Genomic DNA, 21,775 nt, shown 5'->3' with positions numbered 1-21,775 from the left:
ACAGGGACAGTTAGGGAGGGATTAGCAATATACACCCAGAACTGCTCCTGGCTCTGAGTGCATATTGCACCTGATAGGTTCCCTTTAAAGGGAAACTGTCACCAGAAATTTAGCAAAAAAAATAAAAGATTCCCCTCTGCAGCTCCTGGGATGAATTCTGGAAAGGTTCCTGTTGCTATTGTGCCCCCTTTGAGACCTAAAATAATACTTTATGAAGTCTTACCTTTTTGTATGCAAATCTGTTTTTATGGTCACGGGGGCGGGCTGCCTGGCGTCCGTTATTCCCCCTCCTGCCGCTGTACGCCGTCCCCCATTGCTCATTTCCATACATGAGGACGCCTTCCTCATGTAACTGTCCTCCTGAAGTTTTGTGCATGCCCAGTGCCACTCTCGCGGGAGTGAGCACTGTGCAAAGTGTGAACGCTTTTGAGGTGATTGCGCAGGCGCGAGATTATGGGCGGCGCTGTGATTGTCATCAGCAGCGTCATCCAAGTACCCACCCATAATCTCGTGCCCGCGCTTCTCACTCTGCCTCCACCGTTATGCGCAAGCACTGGCCATATGAACCATGTTACCTATTACCGTGGGCGCAAGATTATGGGCGGCGCTGTGATTGTCATCAGCAGCGTCATCCAAGTACCCACCCATAATCTCGTCCCCACGCTTCTCACTCTGCCTCCACCGTTATGCGCAAGCACTGTCCATATGAACCACGTTACCTATTACCATGGGCGCGAGATTATGGGCGGCGCTGTGATTGTCATCAGCAGCGTCATCCAAGTACCTGCCCATAATCTCGTGCCCGCGCTTCTCACTCTGCCTCCACCGTTATGCGCAAGCACTGGCCATATGAACCACGTTACCTATTACCATGGGCGCGAGATTATGGGCGGCGCTGTGATTGTCATCAGCAAAGTCATCCAAGTACCCACCCATAATCTCGTGCAAGCAGTAATAGGTAACATGGTTCATATGGCCAGCACTTGCGCATAACGGTGGAGTCAGAGGGAAAAGTGCGGGCACGAGATTATGGGCGGGTACTTGGTTAACGCTGCTGATGACAATCACAGCGCCGCCCATAATCTCGTGCCTGCGCAATCACCTGAAAAAGCGTTCACATGCGCAAAACTTCGGGAGGACAGTTACATGAGGAAGGCGTCCTTGTGTATGTAAATGAGCAATGGGGGACTGCGTAAAGCGGCAGGAGGGGGAATAACGGACGCCAGACAGCCCGCCCCCGTGACCATAAAAACACATTTGCATACAAAAAGGTAAGAATTCATAAAGTATTTTTGTAGGTCTCAAAGGGGGCACAATAACAACAGGAACCTTTCTAGAAGCAGCCCAGGAGCTGCAGAGGGGAATCTTTTATTTTTATTGTGAAATTTCTGCTGACATGTTCCCTTTAACTGGTAGGGCAGCCAGGATAAAGCAGAGCTGAAGCTGTTGGGAAGCTAGGACCCAGCAGCTCTGCTCCACAGGCAGGAGACCACTGATCGGTAATAGAAGCCTGCAGATGCCACTCTGCATAGGTTATTACTGGCCAGTGCTATCTGCAGGAGAGAGAAGTGCTGATTGCACGGTCTCCTCAGCGTCCTGACTCCCCGCGTGTCTGCAGCAGTGAGAAGCCGCACACGGGGAATCAGAGAACAGCTGCAGACAAACGCAGGCTCCGGGACTGGGGGGGTCGGCTCTGGTGCAGGGGGGGGGGCGGCTCTGCTGCAGGGGGGGGGTCGCTCTGCTGCAGGGGGTGATTCATACCTCAGCAGCAGTCACAGGAGTAGGTGCGCGCTCGGCTCTGTAATGAATAGAAGGGAGAAACAGCGAGGCGGGGCTACAGTGGGTGGGTGGAGCCGGGACAATCAGCCTCACGGGCGGGATCCGGGATCAAAGGCTCAGAAGAGGGACTGTCCCGCTGTATCCGGGACGGTTGGGAGGTATGCTTGAACCCTGCCGCTAGGAGTCTGTTATGACCTGTTCTTGCCGTGCACTTCCCCCCAGTTGCCATTTACAATTCCTTTTGTAGGTCAGTTGATGTCATCCTGCAGTTGCTGAGTGACATTCAAATAAGGTAATGGTCATCCCCGTCAGTGAAGAGTCGCTTTCGCTCTCTGCCGGTCTGTAGATTTGTTGTCCACAATGTATGCTGCTTGACCATGTTGTAATGGACTGCCATCTTAGAAATCTTAAGGATGCAGGCAACATGACACTCACTATATCCCTCTGCTAGTAAGGCCAGAATTCAGCCCTTCTTTTCCTCACTCAAGACTTTTCTTTTCAACTCCTTTGGCATGGTTAAAAGTTAGTTTTTCATTCCTATTACATTTTGGATATTACTAGCACTTGTTTTGCCATCCAGCGTGTCCTATTGCAGGAGGATTGTGAAGACCACAGCAGTGTTTTTTAAACTTTCTCTCGTTAAATAAGATTTGGTTCAGGTGATCACCTAATCAGAAGCACATTAAGCAGAATGAGGTGGACTCTGGTTGCAATTCAACTGACACTGGAATGGAATGGCTGTCAGACATGTAGAGAAGCTAATTTTTATATAACTGTGTAGTAGTCTCTTAATTTTTGACAGAGCTGTGTGTATATTTATAATTATTATTATTTATTTATTATTATAGCGCCATTTATTCCATGGAACTTTACAAGTGAAAGAGGGTATACGTACAACAATCATTAACAGTACAAAACAGTCTGGTATAAGAGGAGAGAGGACCCTGCCCGTGAGGGCTCACAGTCTACAGGGAATGGGTGATGGGACAATAGGTGAGGACAGAGCTGGTTGCGCAGTGGTGTACTGGACTGAGGGTTATTGTAGGTGTGACGGTGTATGCGACAGAGCAATGAGGGACGCCAGGCCAAGGAACAATCCAAAAGGCTTTATTGGAACCACAAAGATAAAGCACCAAACAAATATAAATCCTTAAAGTCTGCAAGGAGTCCACAACAAAACAAAAGATCCAGGGGCACCGCCTGGTATTCCGATGCCAGGGAAAATAGGGCAATGGTCCTTCCTTATATGAGTTCCTTGTGTCCAACAGGGGGAACAATGAAACACAATCCCAAGTGACCACTGATCTCCAGTCTGTAACAGTCCATACACAGGCCCTAGGATCCAGCCTCAGCTATAGATCCTAGTGCTTCTCCAGCCGAGATCCAACTAACCTAACATGTGTCTCATTGTTCTTCTCTCTTGGGATCAGCCCCTTAGGTGGGCACACCTCCCCCTAGACATCTGATACATGAATGGACTTTAGACTCCTGGCTCTGTTCTGTTTACCAAGTTGTGGTTGGAGAAGTCCCATGCTGAGAAGAACAAACAATCCCCCAGCAGAAGCAGCACAAAGGACAGACAGACTATTACACCATGAGCACAGGCGGGGGAGGGAAACGCTGTTACAGTAGGTTGTAGGCTTGCCAGAAGAGGTGGGTCTTCAGATTCCTCTTGAAGCTTTCCATGGTAGGAGAGAGTCTGATATGCTGAGGTAGAGCATTCCAGAGTATGTGGAAGGCATGAGAGAAATCTTGTATGCGATTGTGGGAAGAGGAGATAAGAGAGGACTAGAGAAGGAGATCTTGTGAGGATCTGAGGTTGCGTGCAGGTAGGTACCGGGAGACTAGGTCACAGATGTAGGAAGGAGACAGGTTGTGGGTAGCTTTGTATGTCATGGTTAATGTTTTGAACTGGAGTCTTTGGGCGATGGGAAGCTAGTGAAGGGATTGGCAGAGTGGCGAGGCTGGGGAATAGCAAGGGGAAAGGTGGATTAAGCGGGCCACAGAGTTTAGGATAGATTGGAGGGGTGCAAGAGTGTTGGAAGGGAGGCCACAGAGCAGGAAGTTGCAGTAGTCGAGGCGGGAGATGAGGGCATGCACTAATGTTTTTGCTGATTCTTGTTTAAGGAAAGCACGGATCCAGGAGATATTTTTGAGTTGTAGTCCTCATGAGGTGAAGAGGGCTTGGATGTGTGGCTGGAAGGATAGAGCAGAGTTGAGGGTTACTCCAAGGCAACAAGCTTGTGAGACTGGGGAAAGTGAGCAGCCATCAACTTTGATGGAAAGGCTTGCTGGTGGAGTTGAGTGAGGAGGAGGAAAGACAATGAATTCTGTTTTGTCCATGTTAAGCTTTAGGAATCGCACAGAGGAGGATGAAATAGCAGACAGACATTGTGGAATTTTGGTTAGTAGGGAGGTAATATCAGGTCCCGAAAGATATATCTGTGTGTCATCGGAATAAAGATGGTACTGAAAGCCGTGGGACTCTATGAGCTGTCCCAGGCCGAAGGTGTAGATGGAGAACAGCAGGGGTCAGAGAACTGAACCTTGGGGGACACCAACAGATAGAGGTTGGGATGAGGAAGTGGTGTGAGAATGGGAGATGCTGAAAGTTCGGTCAGTTAGGTATGAGGAGATCCAAGATAGCGCCAAGTCTGTGATGCCCAGAGATGAGAGAATCTGTAGTAGGAGGGAGTAGTCTACTGTGTCGAAGGCAGAGGACAGGTACATGAGGAGGAGGAGGACAGAGTAGTGTCACTTGGCTTTGGCGGTTAGTAGGTCGTTGGTGACTTTGGTTAGGACAGTTTCAGTAGAGTGATGTGGTCGGATGCCAGATTGTAGCTGGTCAAAGAGGGAGCAGGAGGAGAGGTATGAGGACAATTCAAGATGGACATGCTGTTCCAGTAGTTTTGAGGCATAGTGGAGAAGTGATATGGGGCGGTAGCTAGATACAGAGGTTGGGTCAAGGGAGGGCTTTTTGAGGATGGGTGTGATCGAAGGATGTTTAAAGCATGAAGGGAATATACCAGTTGTTAGTGATAGGTTGAAGAGATGAGTTAAGGTCGGGATGAGGACTGCGGTGATGTTGGGGATGAGGTGCGACGAGAGCAGGTCAAGTGCACAGGTGGTTAGATGTGATCTTGAGAGTAGAGTGGAAAGATGATCTTCTGTCATGGTGGAGAAGCTGGATTTGGAGGAAGAGGGCTGAGTAGCAATGATGAGGGGCTGTGGGGATTGTGGGCCAAAGCTTGCTCTGATGTCAATCTCCTGCTTGAAGAAAGAGGCAAAGTCTTCAGCTGAGATGAGAGAAGAGGGAGGTGGTGCTGGAGGATGGAGGAGAGAATTGAAAGTGTTGAATAGCTATTTAGGGTTGTGAGAGAGAGAGGATATGAGGGATGAGAAGTAGGTTTGTTTTGCAGCAGTGAGTGTGGACTTGAAAGTGGTGAGGGACTCTTTATATGCAATGAAGTGCTCAGTGGAATCAGACCTCTTCCATCTGCGCTTAGCAATTCTGGAAGCCCGTCTCAGTTCTTTAGTCTGACTCATATGCCAGGGTTGCCTGTTGATTGTGTGGGTTTTGGTGTGTGTGAGGGGGGCAGCTGATTCAAGAGCTGCAGAGATGGTGGTGATGTATAAAGTGGCAGCAGCATCTGCATCGTGTAATGAAGCAATGTCTGCGAGAAGAAGGGACTCAGAGAGTGAATGTAAATCAAGGTGTTTGATATTTCTGCGAGGGTGTGAAAGTTTGTGGAGGGGTGGTTGCGTACTCGGAGAAGAGAGGGAAGAGAATGTGAGTAGGTTGTAATCAGACAGGGGGAGAGGTGCATTAGAGAGGTTAGATAGGAAACAGAGGCGAGTGAAGATGAGGTCCAGCGTGTGGTCATCTTTGTGAATAGCTGCAGAAGACCATTGAGTGAGGCCGAAGGAGGAAGCGAGTGCTAGAAGTTTAGAGGCAGATGAGTGAGAAGTGTCAGTGGGGATGTTCAAATCACCCATGATGATGGTGGGGATGTCAGTGGAAAGGAAGTGTAGTAGCCAGGTGGTGAAATGGTCAAGGAGCAAACCAACTCCTCCACCATGCTTGTTACTGGGGTGAGGAGTGTGAGAGAGATGGAAACCACCATAAGGCCCCCTTCACACGTCCGTGAAAAACACGCACGTGTGTTACGGGCCGTTTTTCGGGTCCGTGTCCCGTTTTTGTGTCCGTTTTTATGGTCCGTGTGGCACCTGTGTGAATTGCGTATGCTAGCCGTGTTTGTGTGCAGAACGTCCGTGTGTGCGTGTGGAATTAACGTGTATGTGTACGTGGAATGTCCGTGTGGAATTTCCGTGTGTGTGATGCACAATGTCGTTTATAAATGTCGGCTGACAGCAGACAGAGTTGCGCGAAGAGAATGAACTCTGGTGAACTTCACCCGACTTCATCCTCACACCGCGGCTCTGTCTGTGTCAAGTACTGATTACTTAGCGGTCACCTGTGAAGGATTCACCGGTGACCGCTAATCCCCCGAGTGACTAAAGTTTCCCCCCCTCTCTCATACTCACCGTTCCTCGATCCCCGGCGCGGCGCTGCACGGCGTTCACACTGCTGCGGCGGCTTTTACTATTTTGAAAAAGCCGGCCGCTCATTAAACAATCTCCTATTCCCTGCTTTCCCCGCCCACCGGCGCCTATGATTGGTTGCAGTGAGACACGCCCCCACACTGAGTGACAGGTGCCTCACTGCACCCAATCACAGCAGCCGGTGGGCGTGTCTATACTGTGCAGTAAAATAAATAAATAAATAATTAAAAAAAAACGGCGTGCGGTCCCCCCCAATTTTAATGCCAGCCAGATAAAGCCATACGGTTGAAGGCTGGTATTCTCAGGATGGGGAGCTCCACGTTATGGGGAGCCCCCCACCCTAACAATATCAGTCAGCAGCCGCCCAGAATTGCCGCATACATTATATGCGACAGTTCTGGGACTGTACCCGGCTCTTCCCGATTTGCCCTGGTGCTTTGGCAAATCGGGGTAATAAGGAGTTAATGGCAGCCCATAGCTGCCAATAAGTCCTAGATTAATCATGTCAGGCGTCTATGAGACACCATCCATGATTAATCTGTAAATTACAGTAAATAAACACACACACCTGAAAAATCCTTTATTAGAAATAAAAAACACAAACACATTCCCTCATCACCAATTTAATCAGCCCGAAAAAGCCCTCCATGTCCGGCGGAATCCAGGATGGTCCAGCGTCGCTTCCAGCTCTGCTGCATGGAGGTGACCGGAGCTACAGAATACACCGCCGCTCCGGTCACCTCCACGCAGCTAATGAGGTGAGTAGCGCGATCAGCTGAGCTGTCACTGAGGTTACCCGCTGTCACTGGATCCAGTGACAGCGGGTAACCTCAGTGACAGCTCAGCTGATCGCACGGCTGTCTTCATTAGCTGTGTGGAGGTGACCGGAGCGGCGGTGTCTTCTGCAGCTCCTGTCACCTCCATGCAGCAGAGCTGGATGCGACGCTGGATCATCCTGGATGACGCCGGACATGGAGGGCTTTTTCGGGCTGATTAAATTGTTGAACCAGGGTATATGTGTGTGTTTTTTATTTCTAATAAAGGATTTTTTCGGGTGTGTGTTTATTTACTGCAATTTACAGATTAATCATGGAGGGTGTCTCATAGACGCCTGACATGATTAATCTAGGACTTATTGGCAGCTATGGGCTGCCATTAACTCCTTATTACCCCGATTTGCCAAAGCACCAGGGCAAATCGGGAAGAGCCGGGTACAGCCCCAGAACTGTCGCATATAATGTATGCGGCAATTCTGGGCGGCTGCTGACTGATATTGTTAGGGTGGGGGGCTCCCCATAACGTGGAGCTCCCCATCCTGAGAATACCAGCCTTCAGCCGTATGGCTTTATCTGGCTGGTATTGAAATTGGGGGGGACCGCACGCCGTTTTTTTTTAATTATTTATTTATTTATTTTACTGCACAGTATAGACACGCCCACCGGCTGCTCTGATTGGGTGCAGTGAGGCACCTGTCACTCAGTGTGGGGGCGTGTCTCACTGCAACCAATCATAGGCGCCGGTGGGCGGGGAAAGCAGGGAATAGGAGATTGTTTAATGAGCGGCCGGCTTTTTCAAAATAGTAAAAGCCGCCGCAGCAGTGTGAATGCCGTGCAGCGCTGCGCCGGAGATCGGGGAACGGTAAGTATGAGAGAGGGGGGAAACTGACCGACAGACTGTGAGAGAGGGACAGACAGACAGAGAGACAGAGAGACCGACAGAGAGACAGAGAGACCGACCGACGGACTCAGGGAGATTGACCGACATACACAAAAATAGAAAGAATAGCCGACATCACTAGAAATAAAAACACCAAACGGACACGGACTATAGGTAGATGCATACGTGTTTACTAACGTGTGTGCACATACCCATAGACTTTCATTGTGTCCACGTGTGCGTGCTCCGTGCAGATAATGGACATGCATCCGTGCAAAACGCAAACACATACGGATCATGGACACGCACACACGGACATAATGAAATAACGCACGTGTGACCACAATCATAGATTAACATTGGTGCACGTATAAAAAGAAATTTCTTTTTCTGGTGGTCCTGATGAAGGGGGCTGATGCCCCAGAAACGCGTCGACCTGAATGACAATAAAGTGACACTGATCTGAACATCTTCTGAAGTGATCCATTGGCGCGGCATTGAACACCTCTCTCTTGTGCTCTCTGTTATCTACCATATTGGTGGCTGCAGCCCTGGATCGGTTGATATATGCGATTATAGTAGTTGTGGCTTCTCACAACTACATTTGGTGAGTAGTTTGACTCCCCTATCCCCACCCCTTACATATTGGGGTAAGACCCTATTGCGCTTGTTTTTCCACAGCTATCTTTTCTGAGCATATGAGAAGACTGCGCACCTCCATGTTGTCTCCAGACCCTTTTATAACCTAGGTCCGCCCCAAACCCAGGGTGGACCACAATGGCACCTTCAGGGGCCAATAGTGGAGTGCCATATCATCAGTGACATCACCAGCGGCCTATCTGGAACTGCCACGTCACTGAGGACCTCATGGTTCCAGAGAAAGAAAATAAATCTGCTAGAATGGCCGAGCCGATCACCGGAGCTGAATCCAATAGAAAATGTATGGAAGAAACTAAAGCTCCGAATTCATAGAAGGAGCCAGGACCTGCAGGATATGAAGTGTTTTTGTGGAAGAATGGGCCAAAATCCCACCTGAGCATTGCAGGCGACTAGTGTCTCCATACAGGAGGCATCTGGAAGCTTCATCACCAACAAAGGCTTTTGTACAAAGTATTAAATACATTTCAGTAACGTGTTCAATACTTTTTCCCTGTGTCATTTCTCATTATTATACCCAACTTAATTTATGGACATCAGGAGTTTGATTTCTTTGCCTGTGGAGATTGGATGGGTTGTTACAGACATCTGGTGAGAAATTCATACCAATAGCACCTTTAAAAATATATTTACTTAGAAAATTGGTGACGTGTTCAATACTTATTTCACCCCCTGCATATATGTTTTGTCAAGTTTTATGCTGATTAGTTATAAACTAACTCCCACCAACACAATGAGAATATACACAATCCACGCAGACTTTGTATTGATCAGATTGCCAACCCCCAGCCCAATCATTGACGTGGCTAAGCTGCAGCAAGGAAGATGTTTGGCCAAATAAATACATTTTGGGTGACGTCCAGCAGAAAAGAGCAATGTTGCACTTTGTGTGTTTTGTTTTCCATTACACCCATTATTTAGTGTCAGTCATGGGAGCGGTGGGTAAAGTAGCAAACTCTTGAAACGGTGTCAAAAAGTTTTTTTTTTATTTCATGGACTTCTTTTCAGGAGTGTAAAGCAATGTGTCATTATATCCACCATCATTATTTGCCAAACACTTGACTAAATATTTATCCGTCACCGCAGTTTTAATATATTCCCACAGGTAAACCAGAGATCTCATGCGCTGCAAATATCTAACAATACAACAAGTCAATAAATGGAGAAATCCTCCCACAATTTTAGCATTCGTGTAAAATATTTCACTCTCTTCTGGATCATCTCATGGGCGTAAGAGTAGACGATGTGACTTTGTATCGGATCCTGGAGGACAGAGGATTCCACAATGTTCTCAAACAGGGGAGTGGAAAAAGAAGGATCAAGTATCATGTGAAGAATATAGGGCAAAACAATAGTAAAGCATAAAACGTATATCAGATAAAAGTTTCACTTCGATAAGTCATGAATTTTAATTACATCATGGAAGTTCAATCTAATTCAATAAAAGCATATTTGAAAATAATAATTAATTAATCTTTAAGAGCCATCTAAACCCTGCATATGGGTGTGACAAAGCCAGGAATAGCTTGCTGCAATTTCTGCAGAAGCAGCTGGATAGTCAGCTATGAGTAGGAGTTACACAGGCTTTACTACGACAAAAGTAAATGTTTTAAAATTTGCTTGATTTTGCATTTAGGAACAAAGTTTGTCCTTAAAAGGGAACCGGTGACCAGGTTTGTCCCCTATAAGCGGCGGTCACCACCAGTGAGCCCTAATATACTGTATTCTAGAATGCTGCATATAAGAGCCCAGGCTGCTCTGTATGGCTAAGTTCACATTTCCGTTGTTTTGTATCAGTCACATGCGTCGCATGACGCATGTGACTGATGCGCTGTACAACGGATGACAAAGAACAGAATTCTTTGTCGGATTCGGTTGTGTGCGGGGGGCGGAGTTCGGGGGGGGGGAGCCGAGCGGGGCCGTGGCACTGAGGACGTCAGTGTCGCAGGGACTGCAGGACAGGTGAGTATGTGTGTGTGTGTGTATACACATGCTGAATGCAGGGGGGGCGGAGCCAAGCGGGGGCGGGGCCAGGCGCTGAGGATGTCAGTGGCAGTGTTGCGGTCTGCATGGCTGGGGACAGGTGAGTGTATGTGTGAGTGTGTGTGTGTGTGCACATGCGGAGTTCGGGAGGGGGCGGAGCCGAGCGGGGGGCAGAGCCGAGCGGGGCCAGACGAGGGTGTCAGTGGCAGTGCTTGTCTGCATGGCTGGGGACAGGTGTGTGTGTGTGTGTGTGTGTGTGTGTACACACATGTGCGGAGTGCGGGAGGGGGCGGGGCCGAGCGGGGTAGTGTCGGCCTCCCTGCACACGTAACCAGACTAAATATCAGGTAACAGCAAAGCACCCAATGTTTACCTTGGTTACCCGATATTTACCTTGGTTATGGGCGTACACCGCTTAGCGCTGGCTCCTTGCACCGTAACCAGGGTAAATATCGGGTAACCAACCAAAGCTGGTTACGTGTGCAGGGAGCCAGAGAGCATGCACAGCGAAATCCGACGGATCGCACTGCTCAAAAAACGTTACATGCTGTGTTCCTCCCGCCCGGCGGTCAGTCGTTCCACGACTGATCAGTCGGGTGGAGGGTGCAACGCAGCATCATCAGTCACAATCCGCTGCTCATACAAGTCTATGGGAACAATGGAATCCGCTAAACGGATTCTGTTGTTTACAAGAGCAGCGGATTGTGACTGATACATTTTAGCGGAAATGTGAACTTAGCCTAAAACGTAAAAAATACCTTTAGTATGCACATCTAGGGGGCGACAGGTGTTACAACTCTCGGTCCGGCGCCTCCTCTGCCTTGTACAGTCGCAGTCCTCCTTCCCAGCCCTGCGTCATCCACACAGAGGCCTCCATTGCGCTCAATTATGATCTGCCCTGCTGAGGGCAGTTCAAAGTATTGTAGTGCGCATGTGTGGGCGTTCTTTGACCTTTTCTCACACCTGTGCATTACAGTACTTTGATCTGCCCTCAGCCGGGCAGAGGGTCTGAATAGCGGCCGCGGCCGGGCACTGCACATCCGCCTCCTATTGATCTGAATATACAGTACCCGGCTGTGGCCGCTATCATAAGATGGAGCACCTCCAGAACTCATAGAATCATATAATGGTAGAGTTGGAAGGGACCTCAAGGACCATCGGGTCCAACCCCCTGCGAGTGCAGGCTTTCCTAAATCATCCCAGCTATATGTTTATGCAGCTTTTACTTGAAGATTTCCATTGAGGAAGAACTCACCACCTTCCGTGGTAGCCTGTTCCACTCCATGACTGAGCATTTCCAGCCACTTGTGCCGACACCAAGAACAGCTGATCGGAGGAGGTGTGGGGTGTCGGAACCCGGCCGATTAGACATTGATAGCCTATCCTAAAGGGGGTGTTACACGCAGTGATATCGATAGCAAATCGCTGCCAGTGGCGCACAAAATTGTTAGAAGCTGTCACACAGACTTTCCTGTCTAGCGACGTCGCTGTTGCCGGCGAACCGCCTCCTTTCTAAGAGGGCGGTTCGTGCGGTGTCACAGCGGTGTCACTAAGCAGCCGCCCAATAGAAGTGGAGGGGCGGACATGAGCGGATGTAACATCCTGCCCACCTCCTTCCTTCCGCATTGTCGGCGGCCGCAGATAAGCTATAGTTCGTCGTTCCCGAGGTGTCACACGTAGCGGTGTGTGCTGCCTCAGGAACGACGAACAACCTGCGTCCTCAAAAATCAACGATTTTATGAAAATGAACGACGTGTCAACGGTGGATGATTTGGTGAGTATTTTCCATCGTTAACGGTCGTTTGTGCGTGTCACACGCAACGACGTCGCTAATGATGCCGGATGTGCGTCACAGAATCCGTGATCCCGGCGATATATCGTTAGATACGTCGTTGCGTGTAACGGGGCCGTAAGGATGTAAAAGTAGTGGACAATCCATTTAATAGGTGTATGTACTATGTTTGGGTCTGAATGGGAACCCTATGCAAAAGCTCTAACAGAGAGGTTCCAAAATGAGTTTTTCACTATCCATAGAATCAAAGCCAACAGGTTGCAAAGTGCAATGTTAGTCTTGATTCACTGCAGAATACCGGTCACAGTAGCCAGGATGCCGAAAGGTACAACGTGCGACCATTAGAGACAATCTCTGTCTTGCACACGTCGTCCCAGGATCGAGGTTCTGTAGAGAGAGTAGAACCTGGGTGATGTGTTACATTGTTTGCAAGTTTCCAAATTTCTTTTCATATTTAATATACAACATGGCAATTTTGCAAAAAAACAAATGTGACAAATGTATCTCTCCACCCTTGAGCATCAGACCTATTTCTACATTATGGAATGAAATTGTAACTGTACCAAAATGTTTTTCGATATGTGACTACTTCTGAGAACGTTTCACATCTAAATTAAGTTTCTCCTAACTGATACGTGACCAGAGCAACAAAAAAGTAAAATAGAGAATGTTAGCAGCTCGGTGAAGCGAGACCCCCCCGCAGGTGCTTCCTTGCAAAACTAAAGCCCTTAGGGGCAGGCTTCAAAAACATTAAAAAAAAACAGAAAAGAGAAAATAAAAAAAAGCCAAAAAGTTGCAATTTGTTATTTACTTTACATAAATATTATCTGAAATTCAAAGTTAATGTAAAGTTTGTGTTACAAAGTGGGAAATGTACAACGGCGGCGGCGGATGAAAGGAGTGGAGTTACGCTGCCGTCACCACATCCAGGGACGATTACAAAAATACAAAATAAAAAAAAAAAAGATTTCCACATGTAGATATAATTCTGAATCTCAAGAAGCCAAATGGACGAAGACTGAAGAAGAAGAAGGTTTCCTTTCATGTGCGCCTCTCGTTTGACACATTTCTTGTGGTCATGTGATGATGACACTTACAAATCGGGCACTTGGGGTTATAAAACCCTGAAGGAAACATCCTCTCTTTTAATTGTTGAACTGTTATTAAAAAGGTGAAAAAAAAAAAGTTCCACGGTGAAAACCATCAAACAGCCAAACTGTCGACTTCAAAGAGGAAAAACCCCAACTTGCTGTCACAGAACATGCACTGGCAAAAAAGTAAGTTTCTTTTCTTTTCATTTTTTTGGGGTGTGGGGGTGAAGCAAAATGAACATAAATCTCCAAATTGCAAAAAAAAAAAAAAATAGTCTCTATTTTGCAAAATATTGACAGATCAGCATTAGAATGTTACATTAAAAAGAGTAAATAAAGCAACATTGTTTCTCTTTATTTATAGAACTTTGAATTTGAATTGAATTTCTTAATGCGTTATTTTATAGCAATGATGCAAATGTTCGCAAAATGTGGAGAAATGATGTATATGTCAGAATGTGAAATGTAAATATGTACTGTATCATTCGGCATTGTGTTTATGGCTTCTGCTGCAAATGGTCCCCTAGTAAAAGCCACTCAGGGGGTACTGGGCATCTGATCCATCTCTTATTTCTCTTGGCTGACATTATATCTGCTATCAGTATTCATGGAGTATTTGATTAAACGCAAAATAAGGGAGTTTGCAATAAATTCTATCCATAAAGCTCAATCAGTCAGGGATTTACACAGGAAAAAAAAATTATTTTCATCTGGTCAGTTTGTACCATCAGAGTTCCAGCTTTTTCAGCATACTAGAACTTTTCTTAAGCTCCTCCTATCAAACATCATAATGAGATGGCGAACAAACAGCACATGGACAGCACCGAGCACCGCACATGGACGGCACTGAGCACCGCACATGGAAGGTACCGAGCACTGCACATGGACGGCACCGAGCACTGCACATGGACGGCACCGAGCACCGCACATGGACGGCACTGAGCACCGCACATGGAAGGCACCGAGCACCGCACATGGATGGCACTGAGCACTGTTAGATTTTTTCACAGATCGATAGACTGTATAGTCAGGGGGATTTACCCACACAAAAAAATTATTTTTGTCTGCATTGGGTCAGTTTGTACCATCAGAGTCCCAGCTTTTTTCAGCATACTAGAACTTTTCTTAAGCTTCACCTATCAGACATGATAATCAGATGGCGCAAAAACAGCACATGAACGGCACTGAGCACCACACATGGATAGCACTGAGCGCTGTCAAATGTTTTTCACAGATCGATAGACTGTAGACTCAGGGATTTACACACACAAAAAATATTTTTGTCTGCATTGGGTCAGTTTGTACCATCAGAGTCCCAGCTTTTTTCAGCATACTAGAACTTTTCTTAAGCTTCACCTATCAGACATGATAATCAGATGGCGCAAAAACAGCACATGGACGGCACCGAGCACCGCACATGGATAGCACTGAGCGCTGTCAAATGTTTTTCACAGATCGATATACTGTAGACTCAGGGATTTACACACACAAAAAATATTTTTGTCTGCATTGGGTCAGTTTGTACCATCAGAGTCCCAGCTTTTTTCAGCATACTAGAACTTTTCTTAAGCTTCACCTATCAGATATGATAATCAGATGGCGCAAAAACAGCACATGGACGGCACTGAGCACCGCACATGGATAGCACTGAGTGCTGTCAAATGTTTTTCACAGATCGATAGGCTGTAGACTCAGGGATTTACACACACAAAAAATATTTTTGTCTGCATTGGGTCAGTTTGTACCATCAGAGTCCCAGCTTTTTTCAGCATACTAGAACTTTTCTTAAGCTTCACCTATCAGACATGATAATCAGATGGCACAAAAACAGCACATGGACGGCACCGAGCACCGCACATGGATAGCACTGAGCGCTGTCAAATGTTTTTCACAGATCGATATACTGTAGACTCAGGGATTTACACACACAAAAAAAATTTTCATCTGAATTGGGTCAGTTTGTACCATCACAGTTCCAGCTTTTTTCAGCATACTAGAACTTTTCTTAAGCTTTACCTATCAGACATGATAATCAGATGGCACAAAAACAGTACATGGACGGCACTGAGCACCGCACATGGATAGCACTGAGCGCTGTCAAATGTTTTTCACAGATCGATAGACTGTAGACTCAGGGATTTACACACACAAAAATTATTTTCGTCTGCATTGGGTCAGTTTGTACCATCACAGTTCCAGCTTTTTCAGCATACTAGAACTTTTCTCAAGCTTCACCTATCAGACATGAGAATCAGATGGCGCACAAACGCACATGAAGAGCATTGCATGCTGCACATGGAAGGCACCGAGCGCCCTCAGATTTTTTTTCACAGATCTATAGATTTGCATTGGCGAATTTGACCAAATCAGATCAAAATTGGTCATGTCTCTGTTTTGTTTAGATCAGTTTTCTTCATTGCGCTGGATCCTATTTTCGGTCTCTGCTTCCAATTTTTCTTCTATGTAAAAAATAAAATGATTGTAGTTTCTGAAGCTTTTACCAATCAGAGGAAAATGGACAAGGATGCAAATCAGATGGAGTTCTGGTCCTTTCTTTTTGCAGATCCCAAACAATGGAGTGGGTCCATAAATCAGGATCACAGCTCAGCTGCTATCTGGGTTGCCAGAACCTTAAGGCGCTTTTTTTGTACCCTGTCCATAAAAAAAAAAAAAAAATGAAGGCGTCTGTGATTTTTTTTAAGCAGTAGAATCTAATACAGATTATTTTCACTGTAATTGTCTGGATTTTTTTTTAATCATCTGGATTTTTTGCTCCCTAAAATAGTCAATCAATGTAGGATCCTCCAAATTTAACATCTTCAATAGGTGCTGAACTGCAGTACCTGGGAATGGCCACTGCACAGAGTGTGGCGCTGTACTGTTCTAGATCTGTACATTATCAGGATCAGGGTGGTTGACCCCCACCAGTCCTCTGTTGACAGTTATTGAATAAGATCCTTTACGGTTTACTCCTTCCAAACGAGAGGATTTTGGTTTTTGCTCTTTTGTCTTTTTCTCCTTTTTCCTGGAGCCTTAATCTTTTTTTATTTTTCCGCCCACATTTCTTGTTTTTTACAGGAGGAGTTGTAGTTATTTGGTAAACTAAAAAGGGGGGAGTGGTGAAATGATGAAAAAAAAATGCAGTCTTGCAATTGCTTTTTGGGGCTTTATTTTTACAACATTCATTGTGCTGTAAAAATGACCTGGAAACAAAATTCTCAAAGTCTGTACAATTATGGTGATACATAATTATATAGGTTTCTTTAGACTGTATTTTATATATATATATATATATATATACATATATATATATATATATATATATATATATATATATATATACTAGCTGTAGTACCCGGCGTTGCCCAGGATAGTAACTGTCTCTCTGTCTCTCTCCCAGTCTCTGTCTGTGTGTTGCTGTCTGTCTGTCTCGCTGTCTGTCTCTTTCCTTGTCTGTCTGTTTCTGTCTCTCTGTCTGCATTTGCATCAGTCTGTCTGTCTCAATTTCTATATCTGTCTGTCTCTTTGCCCGGCTGTCTTTTTGACCGGCTGTCTCTTTGCCCGGCTGTCTCTTTCCCGGTCTGTCTCTTTCCCGGTCTGTCTCTTTCCCGGTCTGTCTCTTTCCCTGGCTGTCTCTTTGCCTGGCTGTCTTTTTGCCCGGCTGTCTCTTTGCCCGGCTGTCTTTTTGCCCGGCTGTCTCTTTGCCCGGCTGTCTCTTTGCCCGGCTGTCTTTTTGCCCGGCTGTCTCTTTTCAGTACTGTCTCTTTCCCGCTCTGTCTCTTTCTCGGTCTGTCTCTTTCCTGGTCTGTCTCTTTCCAGGTCTGTCTCTTTCCCGATCTGTCTCTTTCCCGATCTGTCTCTTTCCCGGTCTGTCTCTTTCCCGGTCTGTCTCTTTCCCGGTCTGTCTCTTTCCCGGTCTGTCTCTTTCCCGGTCTGTCTCTTTCCCTGGCTGTCTCTTTGCCCGGCTGTCTTTTTTCCCGGTTGTCTTTTTGCCCGGCTGTCTCTTTGCCCGGCTGTCTCTTTGCCCGGCTGTCTCTTTGCCCGGCTGTCTCTTTTCTGTCTCTTTCCCGCTTTGTCTCTTTCCAGGGCTGTCTCTGTCTCTCTTTATCCGTCTCACTACCGACATCTTTTTACCTCACACATAAGCTTCTTAGGCTACTTTCACACATCCGGTTTGAGCCGTGCGGCTCAATCCGGCTGTGAAGCCTATGCAACGGATGCGGTGAAAACACCGCATCCTTTGCATAAGTTTTTTACATGCGGCCGGTCCGGTTTTTGCCGCTTGCGGCATGCTACTGAGCATGCACAGTGGCAAAAAACGCATGCGGTGGCCGGATGCGGTTTTTGCCGCATCGTGCCGCATCCGGCATCCATAGGGATGCATTGGGAAAAGCACCGCATCGGCCGGATGCGGCGCGATGCGGTTTTTTTTGCCGGAGCAAAAAACGTTGCAGGGAACGTTCCATCCGGCCGCCGCATCAGCTAAATCTGCCGCATGCGGCAAAAACCGGACCGAACGCAAGCCCATGCGGCACAATGCGGCACTAATTAAAGTCTATGCAGGAAAAGCGCAACCGGCAGCAAAAAAAAACGGTTGCGGTTTTCCTGCAAAGTGCCGGATTGTGCCGCATTGCAAAAGCCGGAGGTGTGAAAGTAGCCTTACACTAACAGTTTATTTTGTTCCTATAGCAACCACTGACAGTTGCTATTAATAGCCTGCAGCTCCCAGCTCCATTCAGTTTAATGGCTGCAGGATTTTTGTAGAGTAACTGGAAAGCACGGGGTTACATTTTCCCACCCAAACATAGTCTATGACGTTCCCTGAGTCACATGGAGCGTCTGTGCAAGATTTCGTGATTGTAAATACGACGGTGCGGATTCCTTTAGCGGACACACACACACATACATACATAAACTCAGCTTTATATATTATATATATATATATATATATATATATATATAGATAGATAGATAGAGGGATAGATAGATAGATAGAGGGATAGATAGATAGATAGATAGAGGGATAGATAGATAGATAGATAGATAGATAGATAGATAGATAGAGGGATAGATAGATAGATAGAGAGATAGATAGATAGATAGATAGATAGATAGAGGGATAGATAGAGGGATAGATAGAGGGATAGATAGATAGATAGATAGATAGATAGATAGATAGATAGATAGAGGGATAGATAGATAGATAGAGGGATAGATAGAGGGATAGATAGAGGGATAGATAGAGGGATAGATAGATAGATAGATAGATAGATAGATAGAGGGATAGATAGATAGATAGAGGGATAGATAGAGGGATAGATAGAGGGATAGATAGATAGATAGATAGAGGGATAGATAGAGGGATAGATAGATAGATAGATAGATAGAGGCATAGATAGATAGAGGGATAGATAGATAGATAGATAGAGGGATAGATAGAGGGATAGATAGATAGATAGATAGATAGAGGGATAGATAGATAGATAGATAGATAGATAGAGGGATAGATAGATAGATAGATAGATAGATAGATAGATAGATAGATAGATAGAGGGATAGATAGATAGATAGATAGATAGAGGGATAGATAGATAGATAGATAGATAGATAGGTAGATAGATAGATAGATAGATAGAGGGATAGATAGAGGGATAGATAGATAGATAGATAGATAGATAGATAGATAGAGGGATAGATAGATAGATAGATAGATAGATAGATAGAGGGATAGATAGATAGATAGATAGATAGATAGAGGGAGGGATAGATAGATAGATAGATAAAGGGATAGATAGATAGATAGATAGATAGATAGATAGATAGATAGATAGGTAGATAGATAGATAGATAGATAGATAGAGGGATAGATAGAGGGATAGATAGATAGATAGATAGATAGAGGGATAGATAGATAGATAGATAGATAGATAGATAGAGGGATAGATAGATAGATAGATAGATAGATAGATAGAGGGATAGATAGATAGATAGATAGATAGATAGATAGATAGATAGATAGATAGATAGATAGATAGAGGGATAGATAGATAGATAGATAGATAGATAGAGGGATAGATAGATAGATAGATAGATAGATAGATAGAGGGATAGATAGATAGATAGATAGATAGAGGGATAGATAGATAGATAGATAGAGGGATAGATAGATAGATAGATAGATAGATAGATAGGTAGAGGGATAGATAGATAGATAGATAGATAGATAGATAGATAGATAGATAGGTAGAGGGATAGATAGATAGATAGATAGATAGATAGAGGGATAGATAGATAGATAGATAGATAGAGGGATAGATAGATAGATAGATAGATAGATAGATAGATAGATAGATAGAGGGATAGATAGATAGATAGATTACAAATTTTGTAAAAAAAAAAAAGAAAAAATATTTGAATATTTGTTTTCTGTTGCCATTTTCTGAAATCCATTACCCTTGTTTTATTTTTCTATCAATAGACCTGTATGGTTTTGCTGCATTTTTAGGGTCTTTTTGTGGTTTATATACTGTTTTGATTGCTTTTTATAGCATTTTTTTAGGTCAGGTGTTGAAAAAAGTGACTTGATGAAGTTTTGATTTTTCTTTACGGCTTGTGATTGAAGTTTCTTCCGGGTGGCGACAGATAAATCTAGTTGTGAATGGCTTCTTATCCTTGCAGCGTTGTTTTGCGCCCTCGATGTGTCTGAGTCACTGTGGCCGATGTGTCATGATGATGTTTCGGGTTCTGATTTTGCACCGTGGCGGAGGGTGACGCATTCTGTTGTATTATACGAGTTCTATAGAATGATACATGGAATAGACTTCAGAAGTTTCATATCAACATATAAAGGAGCTTTTAGAGGTGACACAGTTAGTAGAATCCAAATGTGTGTCATCTCGCCGTTCTCACGGAGATAGCATCAAGGTGTAATGGTGTGGGCTAATTCACAAGGTGCAACCATCTGATTTCCACCCATTATTTCCAATGTCTGCAATTAGCCATAAAATACTATACTATGAAGAAAAAGACAAGGATCGCACATCCCAAAAATACAATGATCTAAAGGCAAAAAATTAAATAGAAAATGAGGTTCTTTTGTTACAATTCTGATCAGATTGTATTAAGCCCACTGCCACGTCACGGCAAACCTCTTGAGTGGGTCCCTAACCTGACCTTTTTGTGCGGCACCGTGCACTGACCACCGCCGCAGCGACAAAGCGCCAGCAAGGCGGGCGACCTGGTGCCTCACAGCACCCATGCTGCAAGGCAAAGCCCCCAAGGCTCCAGGCCGCGCCGCCCCACTGACACCACACCACCACAACAGCAGTCACCACACAGCACCAGCACACAGTGAGAGGAGCTGTGCACTCACCTCCCACTGGCTCCCATATGTGAACTGGGAGCAAAAAGAAGGCTGACCCCTCTTGCACTCTCCTGCTGATTAAAATCACCTGTGCCAAATGGGGAGAGTGCAGATCCAAGCAAAAAAAGAGGGGGATAAAATTTGGCACAGATGTTTTTAATCAGCAGGAGACTGCAAGATGGGTCAGCCTTTTTTGCTCCCAGTTTACACATGGGAGCCGGTGGGAGGTGAGTGCACAGCTTCTCTCACTGTGTGTTGGTGCCAGGGCCGGATTATAGGCGGGGCAGGCGGGGCTTCAGCCCCGGGGCCCCCACCATCAGAGCTTCCAAGGGGGCCCCCACCACCAGGGCCATACTTGCCACCCGTCAGCAATATTTTTTTTTTTTTCTTCACACCCTCTCCCCCTCCGTAAAGACAGTCTAATAAATCAGCTGTGTTTTCGGGGGGGGGGGGGTGCGCGCACCTACATTTATTTGTATCTGCGTCTCTAAGACGCAAAAACAAACTGCGGGCGCAGGACGCTGATTGACCCCGGAAGTAGTTTGTACTTCCGGGGTCAGAGGTATGCCTGCTCCCTGCTCTGCTGTGGGGTCCAATGCCGCGGCCGTCACAGCAGGACGCCGCCGCGGCCGCATATGAGAAGACCGCCGCGGCCGCATATGAGAAGACCGCCGCCGCGGCCGCATATGAGAAGACCGCCGCCGCGGCCGCATATGAGAAGACCGCCGCCGCGGCCGCATATGAGAAGACCGGCGCCGCGGCCGCATATGAGAAGACCGCCGCCGCGGCCGCATATGAGAAGACCGGCGCCGCGGCCGCATATGAGAAGACCGGCGCCGCGGCCGCATATGAGAAGACCGGCGCCGTGGCCAGGAGAGGAGACTCACCGGA

The 21,775-nt window shown here is 46.1% G+C and overlaps 1 protein-coding gene across 1 annotated transcript in view; it reads left to right on the top strand.

Moving 5' to 3' along the window:
• The first annotated feature begins 13,616 nt into the window (after window positions 1-13,616).
• The window catches only part of POU2AF1 (POU class 2 homeobox associating factor 1), a 62,907-nt gene continuing 54,748 nt past the window's right edge, over window positions 13,617-21,775 (top strand). The window contains exon 1 of the mRNA XM_075328133.1: window positions 13,617-13,707. Within this exon, the coding sequence (XP_075184248.1) occupies window positions 13,692-13,707 (16 nt within the window). The 5' untranslated portion in view covers window positions 13,617-13,691. The remainder of the gene's footprint in view (window positions 13,708-21,775) is intronic.

Source organism: Anomaloglossus baeobatrachus, chromosome 11 (genome assembly GCF_048569485.1).
Source record: "Anomaloglossus baeobatrachus isolate aAnoBae1 chromosome 11, aAnoBae1.hap1, whole genome shotgun sequence".
Classification (NCBI taxonomy): Eukaryota; Metazoa; Chordata; class Amphibia; order Anura; family Aromobatidae; genus Anomaloglossus; species Anomaloglossus baeobatrachus.
Note: the sequence above shows the minus strand (reverse complement) of the source record. Positions and strands in the feature narration are given on the sequence as shown.